The 18,866-nt window shown below is 40.0% G+C and overlaps 1 protein-coding gene across 3 annotated transcripts in view; it reads left to right on the top strand.

Annotated features, from left to right (window-relative positions):
- CHN1 (chimerin 1) overlaps positions 1 to 18,866 on the top strand; it is a 156,655-nt gene that overhangs the window by 84,569 nt on the left and 53,220 nt on the right. For all 3 annotated transcript variants that reach the window (XM_090045429.1, XM_090045431.1, XM_090045430.1), the window contains one exon: positions 1,028 to 1,316. In XM_090045429.1, the coding sequence (XP_089901555.1) occupies positions 1,028 to 1,316 (289 nt within the window). The remainder of the gene's footprint in view (positions 1 to 1,027; positions 1,317 to 18,866) is intronic.

Consider the following 18,866-nt stretch of genomic DNA (forward strand, 5'->3'; position numbering starts at 1 on the left):
GAGCATTATACTTTCAAATTTTTGTTTTTAATATTTGGCTTGATATTCTTGGAGAATCTAATATCCTGAACAGCAGCACCTGCTGCTGTCTGGCCAAGGAGTGACATTGAAGTCAGCTGTGAAAGCAGCGTCTTTCCTCCATCCTGCCTGAAGGAAAAGTGTTGGGAGTTGCCAAGTACACACGTTGATGTGTTCATGAATGTGTGCAGATTGCTTCATAAAGCAAATTGTTCAAGGGTGTAAGATTTTTTAAAAGGTGCTTTTTCGGGTAAAGCCAACATACTCGTTTATGGTTATGGAAAGGTTATAGCAAAATACTATTCAAACCAGGCTGCAGAATTACTAATGTTGGATAGCTTATAGGTTATATAGCCCATATATTACAAGGATTTACTTGAATCTCAGGACTTAACAAGCATAACACAGAGGGACTTTTGTACAAAGCTTGAAGAGTTAGTCCTTGGCTTTTGGCCAGAAATAAAGAATGCTTGCCCTTGTGTCATTTTGTCCTACAGTGTTCAGATTTTGGCAGCAGTTCTACTTCAGTGTAATTGTTGGCACTAAAGCTGGACTGTACCCTGAATGGCCTCTTCCTACAAAAAGGCAGGGGTGCAGAGGTCTAACACAGCATCAAACCTCTGTATTGATCAACTGTAATAGAGGACTGTATATGAGAGTCCTTCATATCAGAGAGGCAAGCAATTGAACATAGAGAAGCAGCCCTAGAAAACAAAACAAACTTAGTGTGAAGTATTTTTCAGTTTTTCCATGGGATAATGAAGGGACTAAAAGGATAAGAGAACAAATAGCTCCTTCTGGGGCAGACATTAGTTTGGCTATCCATCCACAGTTGTTGTTAGTCTACCCTTCTTATTTGTACTCAGGAGTTGAATTTTATGTTCCTCATCCAGCCCATGTGCAGAGAGCTTGGTCACAGCTTTTAACGATAAGGTATTTTTATTGTTTGCAAAGGCTTCACTTGCTTACTTTTCTTTAAAAAAAATACTTTCCCATTTCATTGAGGCAGATTTGGAAGTCAAACCAGAAACTTCAGACTCTACTACGATGGAAAACACTTTGTTGGGGAGAAACGTTTTGAGTCCATCCATGACCTGGTGACAGATGGATTGATTACTCTTTATATTGAAACCAAGGCAGCTGAATATATTGCCAAGATGACAATAAACCCAATTTATGAACACATAGGATATACAACTTTAAACAGAGAACCAGCATACAAAAAACATATGCCAACCCTGAGAGATGCACATGATGGCAAAGAGTCTACAGGAGAGGATGAGGTAGCAGAAAAGAGGGTAAGCAATTTTTAACCCACACATTTTTTTTCTGTTAGACTTTAATATTATACTTTTAACTCAGTGCCTTTGAAAAAGATTAATTATGTCTAAAGGTATTTAATATAAATAGTTGCATCAAATATTTTATTAATAATAATATGCTAAGATGTTTTAATCATGTTTTCAGGTTTTAATGCTGATGTTTGCTTATTGCAAATTTCTCTGATACATAAACTTAGTTATCTTTTACTTCATTTTTTAAAAACTAGTTAATTACAGATGTTAAGTTGCCCCCTTGATATTTCAAAAGGAAAGGAATTTTTCATCTTAAAATTATTTATAATGTAGAAGAACAATTGCCCTTTAGTACAAAAAATGCATTCTACAATTTATTCAGCTTTCTCCAAACAATGACAGTGAAGTTGTCCATTTTATAAATAAGTCTGTTCATTAACATGATAAAATGTTAAAACATTTCACATGACTAAGTTCAGCCTGTCAGAAACTGACAGAACTATTTTTGGCCTCAGTGAGACTTATGAAGAAGGATTTCTCTCTTCAGAGAGTTGCATTATCAACTGAAAACTAACTGCATTGTGGATTTAAAAAAATAGAAGCAATGCAAGATAAATTTAAGAGTATATACTGCCATGGAACTTCTTGAATGGTAATGTAGAAAACTCTCCCAAAAGCATTTGCTTGTAGCTTCATTAGTTTGATAACTTCTCTTTTTAAATTCCTATAGAAGTTAAATGTTAAATCATTTAAGAAAAAAATGGCTTCTTCCTAATGATTTAAAAGCCCATAAATTGAAGCTTTAAAAATGTGTTTTTAAAGAATTACTTTAAATCTCAGTGTGTTTAATAAGTGGTTCTATGCTATATTGTGTATGCTTTCATCTTATATTGGCATTTGGCTCTCAAGTAGCAATGTTGTTAGGAGTATCAGTAATTACTGTAATACACACAAGAAATACAAAACTGAGATTTAATTAAATGTTCCTCTTTCCAATCAGATTTCAGAAATGCATCTATAATCCTTTTTTAACTTAATATTCTGTATATGTATTACTACTAACAGAAGGGGGTTTTTTAAATTAAGAGGTTATTGGTATGCCTATTGCTTTTAACTGACCATTTAATCCCCTGAATTTCTTGCCTGCAGACTAACAGTGGCATTGGTTTGATTTCACCAGCATCATTCATAGTTTCATAATTTCTAGGGTTGTAAGGGACCTGAACAGATAATCAAATTCAGCCCCCTGCCCTGGGCAGGAACGAGTGCTGGGATCATAATACCCCAGTCAGATATCTATCCAACCTCTTCTTGAAGACCCCCAAGGTAGGGGAGAGCACCACCTCCCTTGGGAGCCCATTCCAGAGCCTGGCAGCCCTAACTGTAAAGTAACTTGCTAGTAATATCATCGTCTTGATGGTAATGTTGGGCAAGTCACTGCCATTCTGTGCCTCAGTTTACTTCCCTAAAATAAAGATGATAATACTTACACACTTCTGTAGAGTGCTGAAAGACCTGATGTATGTAGCCATATATGACTGTCTCTTGGCTGTTTTTATTTGATAGGTTGTCCCCAAAACAAAATCCATCAGTGCTGCCCACACATGGGGACCATCAGGTATTTTCAGGTATTTCAGGAGGCCTAAATTATCCTTTTTTTTTAAAGGGGTCACAAATGGCTTCTTACATAAAACTCTTCTTTTCTTTTTACATTAAAAGCATGATAGGGCTAGAGTAGTTTTAATACTACAGAATAATACAGCTTAGTAATATGCAAATGTAAAAAAACAGGCCTTCCCTTCAGTGGCCACAATGAAGTGTGTGGGCATCAGGTATAGAGGGGGGTTTGACTTAAGAAATTGTCCCCAACCTGAAAATCTCTTCAGGTGGTACCATTACAGCCATCCCCAAATATTAACTATAGCTTTCAAATATAGCCTCTGCCACACTCTAAATAGGTTGCTTTTACACATTCCATTCACTAGGAACAGGGAATCTAGGTTCAAATGACAATACTGATGAAAAGTTTGAAGTATCAGTTCTGACCTTCTAGGTGACAGGTATAAGTAAGGTACCTTCTGAGTGGCACAGACTGGCTAAATATCATTGTAGACTTTTTCTTCACTGTTTCAGAACCTACGAGGCTCCCTATTCCCATTGAACTCACTGGAAATAGAGGATGTTCAGCAGCACCTTACAGTATATCATGCTGTTTGTTCTGAATTTAACAAATCCTAATACTAGGAGGTGCTATTACAAGAAAAGCAACTTATTATTTATTGGTAAAGTCCAGCCTAAGACAAAGAGCTTAGGCAGAGCTATCTATTCCAGTGAAAATCCATGGAAAAGACTTAATAATAGAGGGTCTTGTGGGCTTTTTTCATTGATGTGGATGTCATCCTACTAATGTTCATTATAATGCAAACCCTGAATATGAACCTTGGACAAAAGTTCTAGAGATAACCAGATAGGTTTGCGTTTTGTGGGGAGTTGATTGGTTTGGCACATATAAGTCCTGCTACCTTTATCAGATTTAGGTGCCACTACCATTCAAAACAAGTATAATTATCACAGTCATTTTTGTGAGGAGGTAGTAGACTTCTGCTGTGTAGTGTTGTGATACTCAACACTGATGGAAAGGTTTGTACAGTGTAAGGATTGCTTAGGAGATTGTTATCGAAAGAGATTTTTTTTCCTTAGAAAGAATGCTGTCAAGTCAGACTTCCATCAACAAAAATGTGCTTATATTTTCTCAAAAAAATGCTACAGAATAATTAAGTAGCTCTTTCAAATTGAAATCTTAGATAGAAAAACTCATAGGTTAATCATGTAATTGCAGCATCCCACACCTTTTATTTAGAAATTATACACAGTTAAAGTTTTTTCATATCCAGAATGGCACAGTTGTGCCTGGATTGGCCTGAAGCCCAGCTTTTAAGAGTCTGTTTTCTTTTGTGTCTTGGAACCTTATTGAAGTGGACAGAGAAACAATGAGACACATACTGTGGTACAGTTACATGCAGAGGCAGCTTCTTTATTTAAAACTGGGTATTTGGATAACTACACCAAACTTAAATAACAGAGTTGTTCATGGAGCTCAACCAGGAGCAGCTAGGGCGGTTCCCCATGTGCTCCCTCTGCTTCCCTCTCTCCCCTTCACTTGCCTTCAACATGTATGTGAAAGCATACACATGCATAGAGGTGTGGGTGTGTATCAGGAAGGACTACAACTGATTCTTCCTTTGCCTTCTCCCATTTTGGACTCTGTTTTAGCTTTCAGGGTTCTGGGTAAGCTTGATGGTGTCACCCCCATCCTTAGCTTGGTACCATCTGGCAACTAATAATTTATTTTCTGCAATGGAAATGTCCAAGAAATCTTAGAAATATGCATTGAAAAAAGTTTATATGCTTTTCCAAAAGTTAGATTTTGTTCTTTTGTGGTTCTTTAATACTTCCCAGTGTTGCTTTAACAGGCTGTACTTATAATTTATTGATGTTAGTCTATCATTTATATTAGCATTAATGATAATTAGAATGCTTTAACCATGGTATAGAGGAACTAGTACTGCTCAGAGAATGTGTTTTATAAATGGGAAGTTTGTCTTTCTCCTCCATGATAGAAAAGGGAATACCAAATCCCTGTGGCCCAACATGAAGTGTATCATCAAATTGAAATTCGGCAATTCTAATAAAGGGTTCATAGAAAGTTGAACAAAATAGGAAAGGTCTTATGATCTGAAGAGTAAATGGTGCTTGTAACAACTTTCAATAAGGAGAATTATGCCAACAGATGGAAGAGAAAATAATTTCTGCAGGGTTCAGTATTTGGTATGCAGGCATCTTTACCAGCCTTAACCTGAGGCTATGTAGTTTCTCCCTGATTTTTCTTTTCTAAGGCTATAAATTTTTATGTTTTCTCCAAAGCACAAAGGAGAAACAAGACTCTGTATCTTGAACAGAGATGATCTATTCTGTGATCATTCAGATCCAGATCTGAGTTTTGTGACTCTTCTAAATCAGAAGCTAAGCATGTGAGGTGTAAAAATATATCTTCTGGAGAAGAACATACTGTAAGGACACATGGCCTGGCTGGAGAACAGCTGCTGGGACTGCAATTTCACATTCTGTCATAAAAGTGAGTAAAGGAAACAGGGCAAACGCAAAACACACCTCAGACTTTCAAATAGAATATTAAAGAGCTCTAGACCTAGCAGTTAATTTGGTAAAAGGTAACAGCTGGGAATCAAAGTCTTGTGAAGTATTTTCTATCATGTAACATTGGGTCTTCTCCCACCTCCCAAATACAGGTAATTTAGAGCAGAACAAACGGGCACATCTTGAGTTAATTTTAAAAACTTCTTGTGAGCAGGGTATTGAAAAGCAGCTGTAATAGCTGGACTTGAAAGGCAAAAATAATTCTATTGTTACATGAGGATTGCAAGATGTAAATCATACTGGGTAGAAGTACTGAGTCCTGTAAGAGACCAAGTTGTGGTGTGATTTAAGATAAAGATTTTAATGGTAAAAGAATGAGAATATAATCCACTACTTGGCATATGCGTTGCTGATTACTAAAAGGAATTTAACTGTTTGCTGTATGCTAGTGCAAATAGAAAAAGAAAAGATCTCTTGGTTTATTGATAGATGACTTTCATGGCTTGTAATAAAATTAAGAAACAGTCAAAGAGATACTGGAGGGTTTGAGACTGGAATAGGGAAAGGGCTTGATATGGTTGAATGCCCTGAACATATAGCTGCTGCAAAAATGATAAATCCCAAAATAGGCTGCAGACTGGTTCAGAAATCGAGGTTTTGCAGCAAGTATATAAGCCTCTGACTAGAAACACTTTTGAAAGTGTGCTCCACTGGAGGGTTATGTTTGTACAACCTGAACCAGTGGTGGCAAAAGTATCCAGTACCACAGAACTACAGCCATTTCTGCTCTTCAGCCCTTAAGTAGCTTTTGGCACTTTTGTCTTTGGGTATCTAGGGACAATAATCAATCCAGTAGGAAAAATATGGGAAAGCAGATACAATGTATATGATGCTTTCTACACTTGCTAACAAAAAAAATGTATCCTATAGTGTTTACCCTTTAGCTTTGTATAAAGCTACTGAGCCCTAAATTATTCCATGGGTTAATTCCCTGAGATTGTCAGTCCTTTTCGCACAGATGTTCCATCTTAAGTCTCTGGGTGGATGTCCGTGACAATCACTCCTCATTTAATTTACTTTATAAATAAAACAAATCAGTGGAAGGCATAAACTTGTGTTTGTTTCTCTAGTCTCATCCTCAGAGACTTCCAAATGTTCACAGCTTTGCCAACAGGAACATGGGTCTAGTAAGGTCCACGCAGGCCATCAAGTTCAATCCCTTGCATTTGCAGGCAATCACTCTGAACCCTCTTACACAGCACAGTGACATAGTGCTTTATGGGGGTGGAATTCAGTATCCCACAGGTAAAGAGTAGGTGAAACCAAAGTATTGGCACTGCCTTTCTACTTTGGTGACAGGGAATTAGTTAAGCCATGTTCAGATTTTAGGAAGAGGGCTGCATCCTACGGATGGAGTCAAAACTCAGAATCTTTACCAAGCTAACCTGGGGGGAAAAAATCTTTCCTGCCCACAAACCTAGAGTCAGTTTAACTCTGACTGCATGAACAACACCCTCCCAGCAGACACTGGAGAGGTTTTTAAGTGCTGTTAGGAGTACCAGGGCATCCCAGCCACATTCTCTTCGGTATCTGTAAGCAATACATAATATTGCAAAGGAATAAGAATGAGTTTTCTTTCAACTTCAGCAGGGAAACACTTGAATCCGTATATCATATGAACTGAGCATTACTCCATGAACACAACTGGGTATCAATTTGATTATGTACCACTCTTGCTTTTTTTTTTACTTAAATAGCTCTTCTCCTTCTCTAAGGCTGAGTATAGACATTCCAGGGAGGTTAAATCAAGTTAAAAACGGCCACTCAGTTTAAGGTAAATCAGGATGGGGGTGGGGCTAGCCTGGGGGGAAACAGGTTCCAGGGCGGTGTGAAGGGGTCTTCAGGAGGATTTGGGGGGACAGGTGGGGTATGTGGGGGAATTGGAGGGGGGGCTAGCTGAGTCTGTGGGAGGGAGGGATCCGGGAGCAGGGAGTATCTACAAGGGGGGGTTGGTAGAATTCAGGCAGGCATCATCTGCAGGACGGATCGGGGAGCTGATGGGGTCTGTGGGAGATCAGGGGGGCAGGCAGGGTTCATGGGGGAGTTCCTGGGGTCCAGGAGAGTTTGGTGGGATCAGGGTGGCTTGCAGGGTCCGTAGAGGGCCCTGAATAGATGGGGGACTCTCTCCCCCACTCCCTGGGACAAGGGGCTATTTTAGCCCCTGAAGACTGATCAAACCAGCAACAGGAGCAGCTTGTGGGATGCAGGGGGAGGGTTGGTGGGCTCAGGTGGAGCGGGGTGATGGCTGGTCTGCAGGGCAGAGAATTCTCTAGCTGGGGATGGGGTGACGGGCCAAAAATAGCCTGGTATCAGGGTAGCAGGTAGGAAATGTGCAGCCCCAGGAGTAGGGACAGCAGCTGGGCTTTCCTGCCCCTGGCGTTTCCCTGGGAACTGTATAGAAGTTTTGGTTAGTTACATTATTCTAAAAATGGCCAATCTGATATTAGGCTACATCACAGGTAGGTTGGTCTTAGATTGGGGTGGCCATTTTTAGTCCAGGCTAACCTTCCTGGAACTTCTGTAGAGTTGCACTTAGATCTACCTAACTAGGGATCCAAGTGTAAGGTCCACACCTGGGCAAGCTAAGTTAGATCAGGTGGCCATTTTTAATGCAATCTAATCTTCCCCAAAACTCCCTGATTGTCTGTGTTCACCTTTATAGTCATCCTATGTATAGTCATCCTATGTATTTATGACGAGAAATTATATCCCCAGTTAGTCTTTGCTTTGCTAAGCTAAATAAGGGTAGAAAGCAAGGTAGATATGCACCTTATAGACTAACTAAATCAGAGATGCATAAACTTTCATAAGCAGCAACTTACTTTATGAGATGCTATAAAGGGACTGCAAGAAGCAGAGCTGCTGAATAGAAAACAGTGATTAGAATAAAAAGGGTAGGGTGGGGAAAGGGACAAGGCAGGGGGACGTAGGGCCAGTGCTGGGGGAGACAAGATGGATAGAAGAGAGAAAAACAAGTCTTTTGGTCTCATGTAAAACAGATTTCCTCTTCCCTTAACCATCCTATTATCCCTTCTTTATATATATTCCAGTTAAATTCCATTTTTTTTACTAGGTGACCAGATCTGTAAACAATCTTCTAAAAGGTGACAACAATTACTTCTTCCATATCTCTATTAAACATATCACTACTAATACATCCTAGAATTGCATTAGCCTTGTCACACTGGTGGCTCATGGAATCAGCTATTCCCTCTGTCTCTCCATTGCCTCTATTCTGTGAGCCCTTGGCACTGTTAAACTCTAGAACATTTCTACTGATCCACTCTACAAAGTTGCCTAATTCTTTTTCTCCAGTTTAGCTAATAAAATCCCATGAGGTGTTGCTTAAGTCTGGAAAGATTAGATCCACTGCATTTCACTTATCTAGCAAGCCAATTTCCTGACCATTAGGGGTGTGCGAAGTGGGCCCTATTTGATTCAGATTCAGCCCAAATCAGGGACAGTGATTCGATCAGTTGATTCAGATCACTATTCCTGATTCGATTTGGCCAAATCCTAATTTGAAGATTCGATGCTGATTCGGAGAATCAGCAATTCAGACATAGACACAGCTTTAAATATTTTTTTCTACCTACCTCAAGGTACCAGAGCAGCTGGGGCATATGGAGCATCGAACAGGAGTGCATGCTCAGTGCCAAACCCGGAAGTACTTTCAGTCCACTTCTGCGTCTGCTGGGGAGTGCACAGGGTCCACCCCTAAGCCCCCTCAGCTTGGCCATGGTGGGACCCCAGGTGCCCCCCAGACACAGGACGAGTCTGCAAGCTGGTGGGCCCCCCTGCACTCTCCCCAGCAGACCCAGAAGTGGACCGGAAGTGCTTCCAGTCCACTTACAGGTCTACTGCTGAGCACTCTGGGGATTCCCCCCACACTTCTGTGGGACGCTCCATGTGCCCCTGAGCATAACAGCATTCATGAGCCACCTGCTACCTAGAGGTATGTAGAAAAAACATTTAAAGCTGTTTCTATGTCTGAATTGCTGAATCTTTCCAAATTGATTCAGAGGGTTCCGACTTGACTTGAAGAGATTAAAGGGTTCTCCGATTCGATTTGGATTTGGAGATTTGGCCACCGAATCGAGCCGAATCTCTGCCAGATCAAACCAGGGACTGAAGCTTTGCATAGCCCTACTAATCATAACAGGATATTACATTGGTCTGCACAAGCTTCTTTCAATAAACTTTCATTTTGTTCCATTTCTGTTCCCTTCCATGCCCTTGGTTATTCCTTCTTTCTTTTAAGGCCTTCCATCACTTTTCCCCCTTTTTGTAAATAAAAGCATTTCTTTTGCTGTTCTCCAACCATTGACTACTGTCCCTAAATCAACAGATTCACTGAAGATCCTTGCTAAAGGAGCTGCTTTTTCATGTACAGGGTTTTTCAGTATTATAGGATGAAATTTATTTAGGCCCCCAATTTTGCCAGAATACATCATTTACATTTAACTTCTATTTTAGATGTGGTTGTTTCTGTTACTGCATCCACATTCCTATTTGGCCTATCATTCTTCTCATTTACAACTTCACGTTATTGAAAACCAAGTTTAATTATTTGTTCAGTAATGAGGCCATACTTAGAATAGTCTTGATTTTCCATTTATCTTCAGTGTATAGAGGGCCCAGTTCTTCCTGCCCCATTTTCTTTCCATTTATATGAGTGAAAAGTCTTTTGCCATCTAATTTCATTTTCTATCATGAAAACAACAAAAACAACTCAACAAAGTCTCTGGCTATTCTCAGTTTATTTTCTGCACTTTTTGAGTTGGACAAGATATCCTCATTATTTTCTTGTAGATCCTCTGATTTCTTGCATACTTTCAATAGGATCTTTGTTAATCCAAATAGGTCTTTAGCCCTTCCATACTAATGCTTCCTCATGTGATGCAAACTCCAGGTAGCATTTGAACTTTACCTTAAATTAATTCCATGCTGCTTCTACAAATATTTCCAAATGCAGTTGTACTTCAGAACTAATTTCCTTTGTTACTCAAAGTTTGCCATCTGTGCATGGGGTGGGGGCAGGCTGCCCACTGCAGACTTGGGCTTGCTGTCCTGCTGCCCTCCCCTAGGTTTTCCATGGCCCAGTGGATGGGATCTGGTGTGGCAGGGCAGAGCAGAGCTGGACGGGGAAGCTCCTTGCCACTGCGAGTCCTGCATCACTCTGGCAAGGTATCCCCTGCCTGCCTTGAAGCAGCAAGGGGCACAACCCCATGCTGCTGTCCCCACTGCTGCCAGGCACACAGAGGACACCTTGCCAGGGTGATGTGGGGCTTGCAGCAGCAAGTAGTTTCCCCGCCCAGCCCTGCTGTGCTGGGTCCCACCCACTGCACCACGGAGGCCCCAAAGGAGGGCAGCAGGGCAGAAGGCCCAAGCCCACAACAGAAAGCCCACCCCCACCCTGCACACAGATCTGGGTGACCCCCCTGGAAGTGCATGTAGTGATGGAGAGCCAACCTGTCGCCCCCGCCCGAGCCCACAGCAGGCAGCCCACATATGCCCCCTGCCCCCACAGGCTCCACTCCACCTGTGCCACCCACAGGGGAGGAGAAGGTGGGCTCCATGCTCTGCTCCACATTAGCAGTCACCTGCAGGTGGCAGCCGGGACTCAGGTGCTGCTGTGGGGGGGGCAGGGCTGGGAGGCTGTTGCTTGGAAGTGAAGGGCCTGGACCTAGATTATGGTGAGCAATGGGGGCAAGGGAAACTCTGATTTTTCCATGATAAAATAGCCAAAGTTGAATACCAAAATTGATAGGTGTTTAGAATTTATTTTATTATAGTGACGGAGGCAATGGTAGGGTTCCAAATTGCTTTAAAATTGTAAATATATCAATAAAATATTGTGTTCAACTGATACTTGTAGTGGCTTTTCATTCTAATCATGAATTTAAAATTATTTTTTATCAGAGAAAACCAGGATCCCTGTTAATAATTATTTCAGCCTAGTAACAGCCTTTAATTTTACTAAATGTTTATTATAGTTAAGACTTGGAGAAGATGGGTGGGTCAAATTATTGATGGTATCTGTCAATATGTAAAGTAATATCTAAGGCACGGAGCCTCCGACAGTGAATCTCAATCTGTCAGAGGCTACATGATCAGGAGCGGCAGGACACACGTGGCTGGCCTGAGCCATGCCCCCTGCTCCTGGGGCGGGCTGGGTGAGGTGGGTCAGAGCCCGGGGGGAGGGGGAGGGGAACAGCTGCCGGGGGGCAGGGCGGTAGATCCTGGGGTGCCTTTTACTTACATAAAGTGATCTTCACCATAAAAAGGTTGGAGACCACTGATCTAAGGTATCCTTTCTGAAATTACTGAAAGAAGTGGATTTTCCATTTATAGTAAGTTAAAATAACATGAGCTTTTATTCAGTGGTCTTAACAAAACTGATCCATAAAAAAGAACTATACAGAGTATGCCAATTTTAAGATTCGAAGCTTCTAAATGAAGCATAAAGAGATTTTTCTTAAAATAATCCTATAAACTGAAATATTTCTTCTTTCAAATCCCTCTGCTTCTTCTTCACAAAGAAAAATTTAACCAGTTACATTATAGCCAGTCTTTAACTGGACTACATAGCCTCCAGTACCAAGCTTCCTTTCGCAGCCCTGCATCTTTTCCAAATCTTTCTTCTCTTTTATCTTTGCTAACTGAAATCAGACACTCTGCTCTCCACTGTTAATTCCTTCTCTTTATTTAATAGGATGTGTACATAAGGATACAGCTAATTCCAGATAACTCTTTAGGATCTTACATGACCAGCCAGTAACTACTGATAGAATCCATGTCCAAGGAATGTTAGCTTAATATCCATGAAATGACGTCATTAAGGTGAATCTAAAGTTGCAGATCCATGTTCAAGGATCAAGTGCATATTGCCTCACCAAAACATAAGAGCTAAAAATAAGTAAATGCATAAATATGCTAATTAGAACTCTAGGAATTGCATAATTCAGATTTAACTTGTAGCACAAGACAGACTTTGCTCCTGGAACGATGCTGGCCTATTATCATCCCTTCTTTGCAGGTATGCTATTGAGAATATACATTACAGAGAAGTGATTCGGCTATTTTTACAGATATGTTGATGTTTAGGGAAATATCCCTCTTTTTTTTGCTGTTATCACACTGATACTTGGGTAGCATAACCTAAGAAAATAAGGTTTATACGTGAAGACCTGTTAGCTCTGTGGGTATATGGGTAATTGATTGAAATGTGGTTTCACAGGATCCAGTCCTGTAAAGGAGCTGAATGTTCTCCTGCATTCACCAAGTCAGACTCATCAGCAAAAACTGAGGCATGACTGCTTTCAGTGTGTCCTTTGTCTATTCAAGAGTTTAGAAATTTCTATATGAGTACTATATGTGGCTCTTTGGAAGGCTGTAAAACAGCCCAATTGTTGTGCAGTTAAGAATAAAGAATTTTTAATCGCTGATAAAATGAAACTGCTATGGGATGAATAAGAAATAAGAATTAATAATTTTTGTATGTCTCTCAGAACATTCCTATTTAGGCTCAGAGCAAAGGTAGTTTGAATGCCTTCTTGCTGAAGTGCAGCTCTTTCCACTGCTTCTAATGTCTGAAACTTTTTGCTTTGGTTTGTTCGCTAACTTGTAATGCTTTTGAAGGATTTTATCCAGTTCAGACCACTTCAGGAAGCATGATATGGGGCAACTGCCTTATTTTCTATCTTCCTGAAGTCTGGAACAGGGTAGCTTCATCAATGGGTACTCCTAACATCCTCAGGCAAAGCAGAACTTAGGCAAACACCCAGGGAAGAGTGCAGGTGCACGTGTTAACCCCTGGGAGGCCTTTGAAGACTTGTTAAGACTTGTCATGGCCCCACAATCCTGACAAGCTTTAGGCTCTTCCCACAGGCCTTAAGTTTGTGGGCTTCCAACAGCCTGCAGTAGCTTTAAAACAGAGTGGGAAAAGCGAGCTACTCCACTTATGCATCTGTAGAAGGAAAAAAAAATACATTATGTCCAAATCACAGCCTTTGCAGATCTCTTCACAGATGTCTTCTGTGGAGTGATGTGTCTTCCAAAATTTGCTGGAGCATCTAACTTCCTGTAGGTCAAGCATGTCTTAGAGGAGTAATCTGGTTTCTCTTCCGTGACTTCTTCACCAAATGTCAAATGTATTGTAGCTTGTGAGTGGGAATTTTCACTGCTGCAAACAAATTAAAGTGAGTTACAGAGATGATGGGTCTAGGCAAGAATTGGGTTAAGAGATCAGATCATCCTATTACTTGCCTCAGATCTGCAGGGAGAAAAATCCCACAGTGAGGCATAGGAGGCGAATCATTCCATAATACATGGCTGTACCAGCTCTTTGTACAGTTCATCACGGTAATTTTCCATTTTAAACACAAAACATTTTGTCAGAAAAAAGAATTACAGAAGCCTGTGTGGTTATTAAAAGAAATAGTGCAGTATATACTGATTTTTGCCAAACTGTCATAGCTGCCTTGTCCTACCAGTGGTCATGGCTAAGGAAAGGTAAGTGTCTTGTTCAGTATTTCTAAACTTGGTATTTAATGATCATTTCATTTGAACAATGGGGCTACTTAAGAAACATCCCCAAGCTCTGATGTATGGTTGTTGGTTTGCTCACTGTCAATTCCATCATTTGTTAGGCTGTTTCCTGAGCTGTAGAAGTTGTTTTCGTTTAGCTCTCCTTCTTCCATCTGGCTTCTCCTAATTATTTTCTATTACTAATCACTTCTACAGGAAACAGGCTGGATTGCTGAGTTGGGAGAACTATAAAGGCATATTTTTGTTATTTACAAGTTTCTTACCTTGCTTTGACTTGATAATGTGACACAGTATAGCTGGTGATAACCACAGTGGGCTATAATTGTGTCTTATGTCATAAACTATGCTGGGTCAGAGTTGGTCAGTATGTGGATATAAGATCTTTTAATTAAAATTCAGAGGCTTTAAGAAATCTTGTTAATGGCTCTTTTCACTCAGACACAGTTTTTCACAGTGCCCAAGTTTCTAATGCCTTATGTTTTAAGAGGTTAACATGAGATCTTCTACACTCTACAGCTCTATAATAAGAAATTACAGATACTATATGTTTTTACCATGTCAGTGTACTATGCCTCTTTTAATAAATCTCTTAACCATTTTCTGCTTCTCCTTTAATGTATGGAGATGTTGTTCATTTAGATGGGAAAACAAGTTTTATAGCAGTCACCCTTTAAATCACCCCAAACAGAAGTCCACATCATAAGTTCTTATGCAGAAATCAAAAAGTTATGCAGCGTAGTGGCCTGGAATCCTTCCCTTTTTAGTTAGATAATCCATATTAGGCAGACATATCTGGTGCATCTACAATTGCCCACTCACAAGTGATCATCCAAACCTCAGAGACCTATGAGGACTGAAATGCTTGGGCTGAAGTGATGGTAGAAAGAAAATAAATCTAAACATCAATTAGAAACTGAATAGAGAAGCCAATAGGAGATTTGTCAGTTTATTGGGAAATAAAATGAGGCCCCTTTGATTAAAGCTGTTCACCTTATTCTTATTGTTAGTTAAACTCCTTTAAACTAAAAGGTCCCCAAATTTTTTTCACATTGAATTTCTCATGCTTAGTCTAAACATATAGTTGACATGTTTTCTGTTGAGTTTGAACAAAGCAGGGAGAACGGTACTACTATGTTGTTACCTCAGTAGGTGGAGTTGGTTTTTATTACTCCAACCTAGTTGCACTTTGTCCTCCGCAAGGACCATGACATTAGCAGGTAGGCAAATCTGGAAAAATCTTTTTCTTTTACTTTCTTTGATATCAGCACCAATTACTTTGAGCTTTACAGCTTTTAATGATCAGTAGCATGCATCTCCTAATGTTTGAGCAGTGAAAGAACTACAACAAAAACAAATCAGAGTCCCATTTTAGCACTGACTTGTCATCTTAACCTTAATATTCTTGGCTTTCAAAGGGGCTACTCACATGCAAAAAGTTAACAGCAGGTTGAAATGTTTTCAGAATGAGACCCAAATGATCAAATTATACTTTCAGTCAATAACAACATTATAGCAATTTGGTTGGAATAGACTCTTCCCAGTTCATCTTTTCCCTTCGGATGTTAGCACAAGCCATTAGGAGATGCATGTTGCTCCAAGGTACACAATGGTATTGTTTCAACTGGAGATGTGTACAGTCCCTATTGCACCCCCTGCTTAAAACCTTTCAAAATCACTGCATCTATTTCTCTCCAGCCGGGGGAGACTGCAGGGACGAAGAGTATGGGGAACCAGGAGACAGGGGAGGGGCAGCAGTGAGGGCTTGGAGTTTGGCAGGGCCAGTGGTAGGGGCACAGGGGTGTAGTGAGGAAGGCCAAAGATTTATCAGGGGCCTGGAGCACAAGGGAAGGCATGGGGGTTATGTAGTGGCAGAATATCCTACTCTCTAGGCCATAGTCCCCTGAACCTCTTTTCTATCCCAGGATCAGAAGTAGAGAGCCTGGCTTCAGCACCAGCGTGGACTCAGGGTCTGGTGGAGGGTGGGGGAGGGCGCAGCAAAGAGGTCATTCAAGTACGAGGAGTGTTCCAAGTGCCCAGGGTGCTCCCCAGGTGGAGAGTGCGCAGGAGGAGTCTAGTGGGAAGTGGGGGGAGGTCTCAGAACTAGTGCAGGGCTCCCACCAAATACCCAAAATCTCTCCTCTCCTCCTCTTCCTTAAGTGTAGAGGGGGAGGGGATTGGGGCTGTAGTGCCTGGCAGTGGTGTGGAGCCATAAGAGCAGGACAGAGTGGCTGGAAAGCTGTTAGGCTGGTCACCTAGCTGTCCTTCCCTCCTTTTCTTTTGTGTTGGGGGCGGAGGGAGTGGGGCAGAGTACTGAGTATTGTGGGATTCTGGACAATCTATAGATCTCCATGCAGACTTAACAAAAAAGTGAAATGTTTCAAAATGGCACTTCATTTAAAGAAGTAATATTGTTGAGCATTTCAGCCGCTTTTGGAATAGGTTTGGAATATTCCAAAAGGCTAGTGTCTAGCTGACCCTTTGAAATGTTTCAAAGGTATTCAGAAAGTTACAGTTTTTACATCTATCCACACCATAAGGAACTGTCTTCAGCTTCTTAAATGCATGTGACTTTTTCTCATACTTTTTCTTAGTTTTAGTTTTTAGAATAATAGCTTACGAAAGCAAGCAGCTTTGCCCTTTCCTAGAGTACTAAGGAAAACTTAATTGCCTGTTTCTCTAGTAAACATTTTAGTAAAATGTTTAAAAGTATTCTATATTATATTATGTATCCGATGTTTTATTGGTGAGGGAAGATTTTTGAATGATTTTTACGATGCAAAAGAAGTCATTGTAAACCAATTACCTCACTGCCGTGTTAGCTTTGGTCTATTTTCATTCAAGCAATGTTATGATTCAGATGCAGATTACAGAAACAGTATGTTTAATACACATGCATGAAAATTGCAAGTAGCATCATAAGTATTTGTATCTTTCAGATTTTAAAGTGTTCAGATTCTAAATGGCAGCTTTATATTTACTTCAAACTCCAAATGCTTGTTAACATTTCAGTGTCAATGCTGCAGCTTGATGCTTTGAAACTGACAAAAGAACTCTGAACTAACAACCATCTTTGTCATAAGCAAAATGTTTAAAAGCCTTGTTCAGCAAGTTAATATATTAGCAGTCTACCAAATAACTTGGGATGAGGCTCTGATTTAATTTTCCTGAACTATTTTTGCAGCTGAGGATCCAGATAGGTTTCTGTATGATTTATACTGGTATACTGATACTGGTAGTACTAAAATAAAAGAGATAAGCTGCAATGGGGGAGGTGGAGGTTAGTGTTGGTCTCTCGTTTATTCTTTTCTTCTTTTTTTATTTAAAAATTTTAGGGGAAAAAAGGTAAAAAAAAAAAAAGAAAGAAAGAAAGAAAATGGGTAAAACAAAAGAGAAATATTATAGCTAAATAATCAACCTAAAGTATTTCTGTTGATAGAGGATTTAATTTAACCCTAATAAATAAGGAATTGAAAAAAAAATCAATGGCTCTTTAAACCATTGTAACATTTTTTTACATTTATTTGGCCTGATAGTTGCAAAAAGATGTTCTATTCAAAGATCTTACATCTCTGAAATTCCAAAAGAAAGGCCAGACCTTTGTATTGGCAATGGGGCCTAAGGATGATAGGTTTGCTTGGCTTCAGCTGAAATGCATGTTTTATGAGTTACAGTTCCATTTATTCTAAAAACAATAAACCAAAAAACCTCAATTGAGATGGAAGTTAATCTGGCTGTTTTTTGTTTTTTTTTTAGCCAAACACTGCTGTGTTTCACCACAGTTTCACCAAGAGCAAGAGACAGTTTCCTGATCCCTTGAATGCCTGACTCACAGTTATATACTTGAAAATTTTAAGGAATACAATAATGTTACGTTTAATGGCAAAGTTTAAGAGCCTCCAGCAATTAAGATTACTTCTGATTCTTCCTCTTCTCTTGGCTCTTTGCCATTGACCCTAATTCATCAAGGAACATATATGTACATCAGTAATGCTCAGTGCACTGAGTTTGAGTTGGGTACAGGTTTACAGACCTTGCTGCATTAGTTGCAGATGGCAGAAATCTAACTAACCAGTTCCTGGGATTTCTTTAGAATATTTTCTCACATTCAACATACCCCAGAATATAATGCCCACTTCTTTTTTGAAAGGCTGGATATAGTAAAAAAGATCTCTCCTTGTATTAAATAACTGAGTAGCTGGAGCTAGGGAACAGAGCGTGCTCATCGTTCTACCCCCAAGTCATATGCAGATTTTACTTTTACCATTGCCAGTAATTGAGAGAAACTGTTCTTATCATATTTGTTGCATATGCTGTGCACTGAAATTTTCAGCAGTTGGTTTTGGGGTGAAAGTGTGTGTTGTATGTGAGAAAATATAATATTTCAGTTGCTGGAGATGTGGGATCAAAATGACCTCATTTACTTAAGTTTTCAATCAGGTGTCACTGTTGCCATTGATGGAATTACACCAGATTTACACAGATATAACTAAGAACGTATGCATTAAGGCAAACAGAATTTGGAACTTGATCAGAAGCTGATTCATTTTTCTGATTCTACACTTCCCTTGTATAAGATCAAACTTGAACATCATTCTGTAGTTCACTGAGCACAAGCACAGCTGTGCCTATGCAGAATCCTGCATGTAGTAAATTGCAGGAGGAGCGCTGAGGTATGGTCTAGCACACATTTCTGACATCCCACTTTCAAACATTTTTCACTGTTGGGTGAGCAACAAAGTACTCCATAATAATGATGAAATTACACTGAGATCTATAAGCATGTTATTT

This window comes from Crocodylus siamensis, chromosome 4 (assembly GCF_052110815.1).
Source record: "Crocodylus siamensis isolate JL-2025a chromosome 4, ASM5211081v1, whole genome shotgun sequence".
NCBI lineage: Eukaryota > Metazoa > Chordata > Crocodylia > Crocodylidae > Crocodylus > Crocodylus siamensis.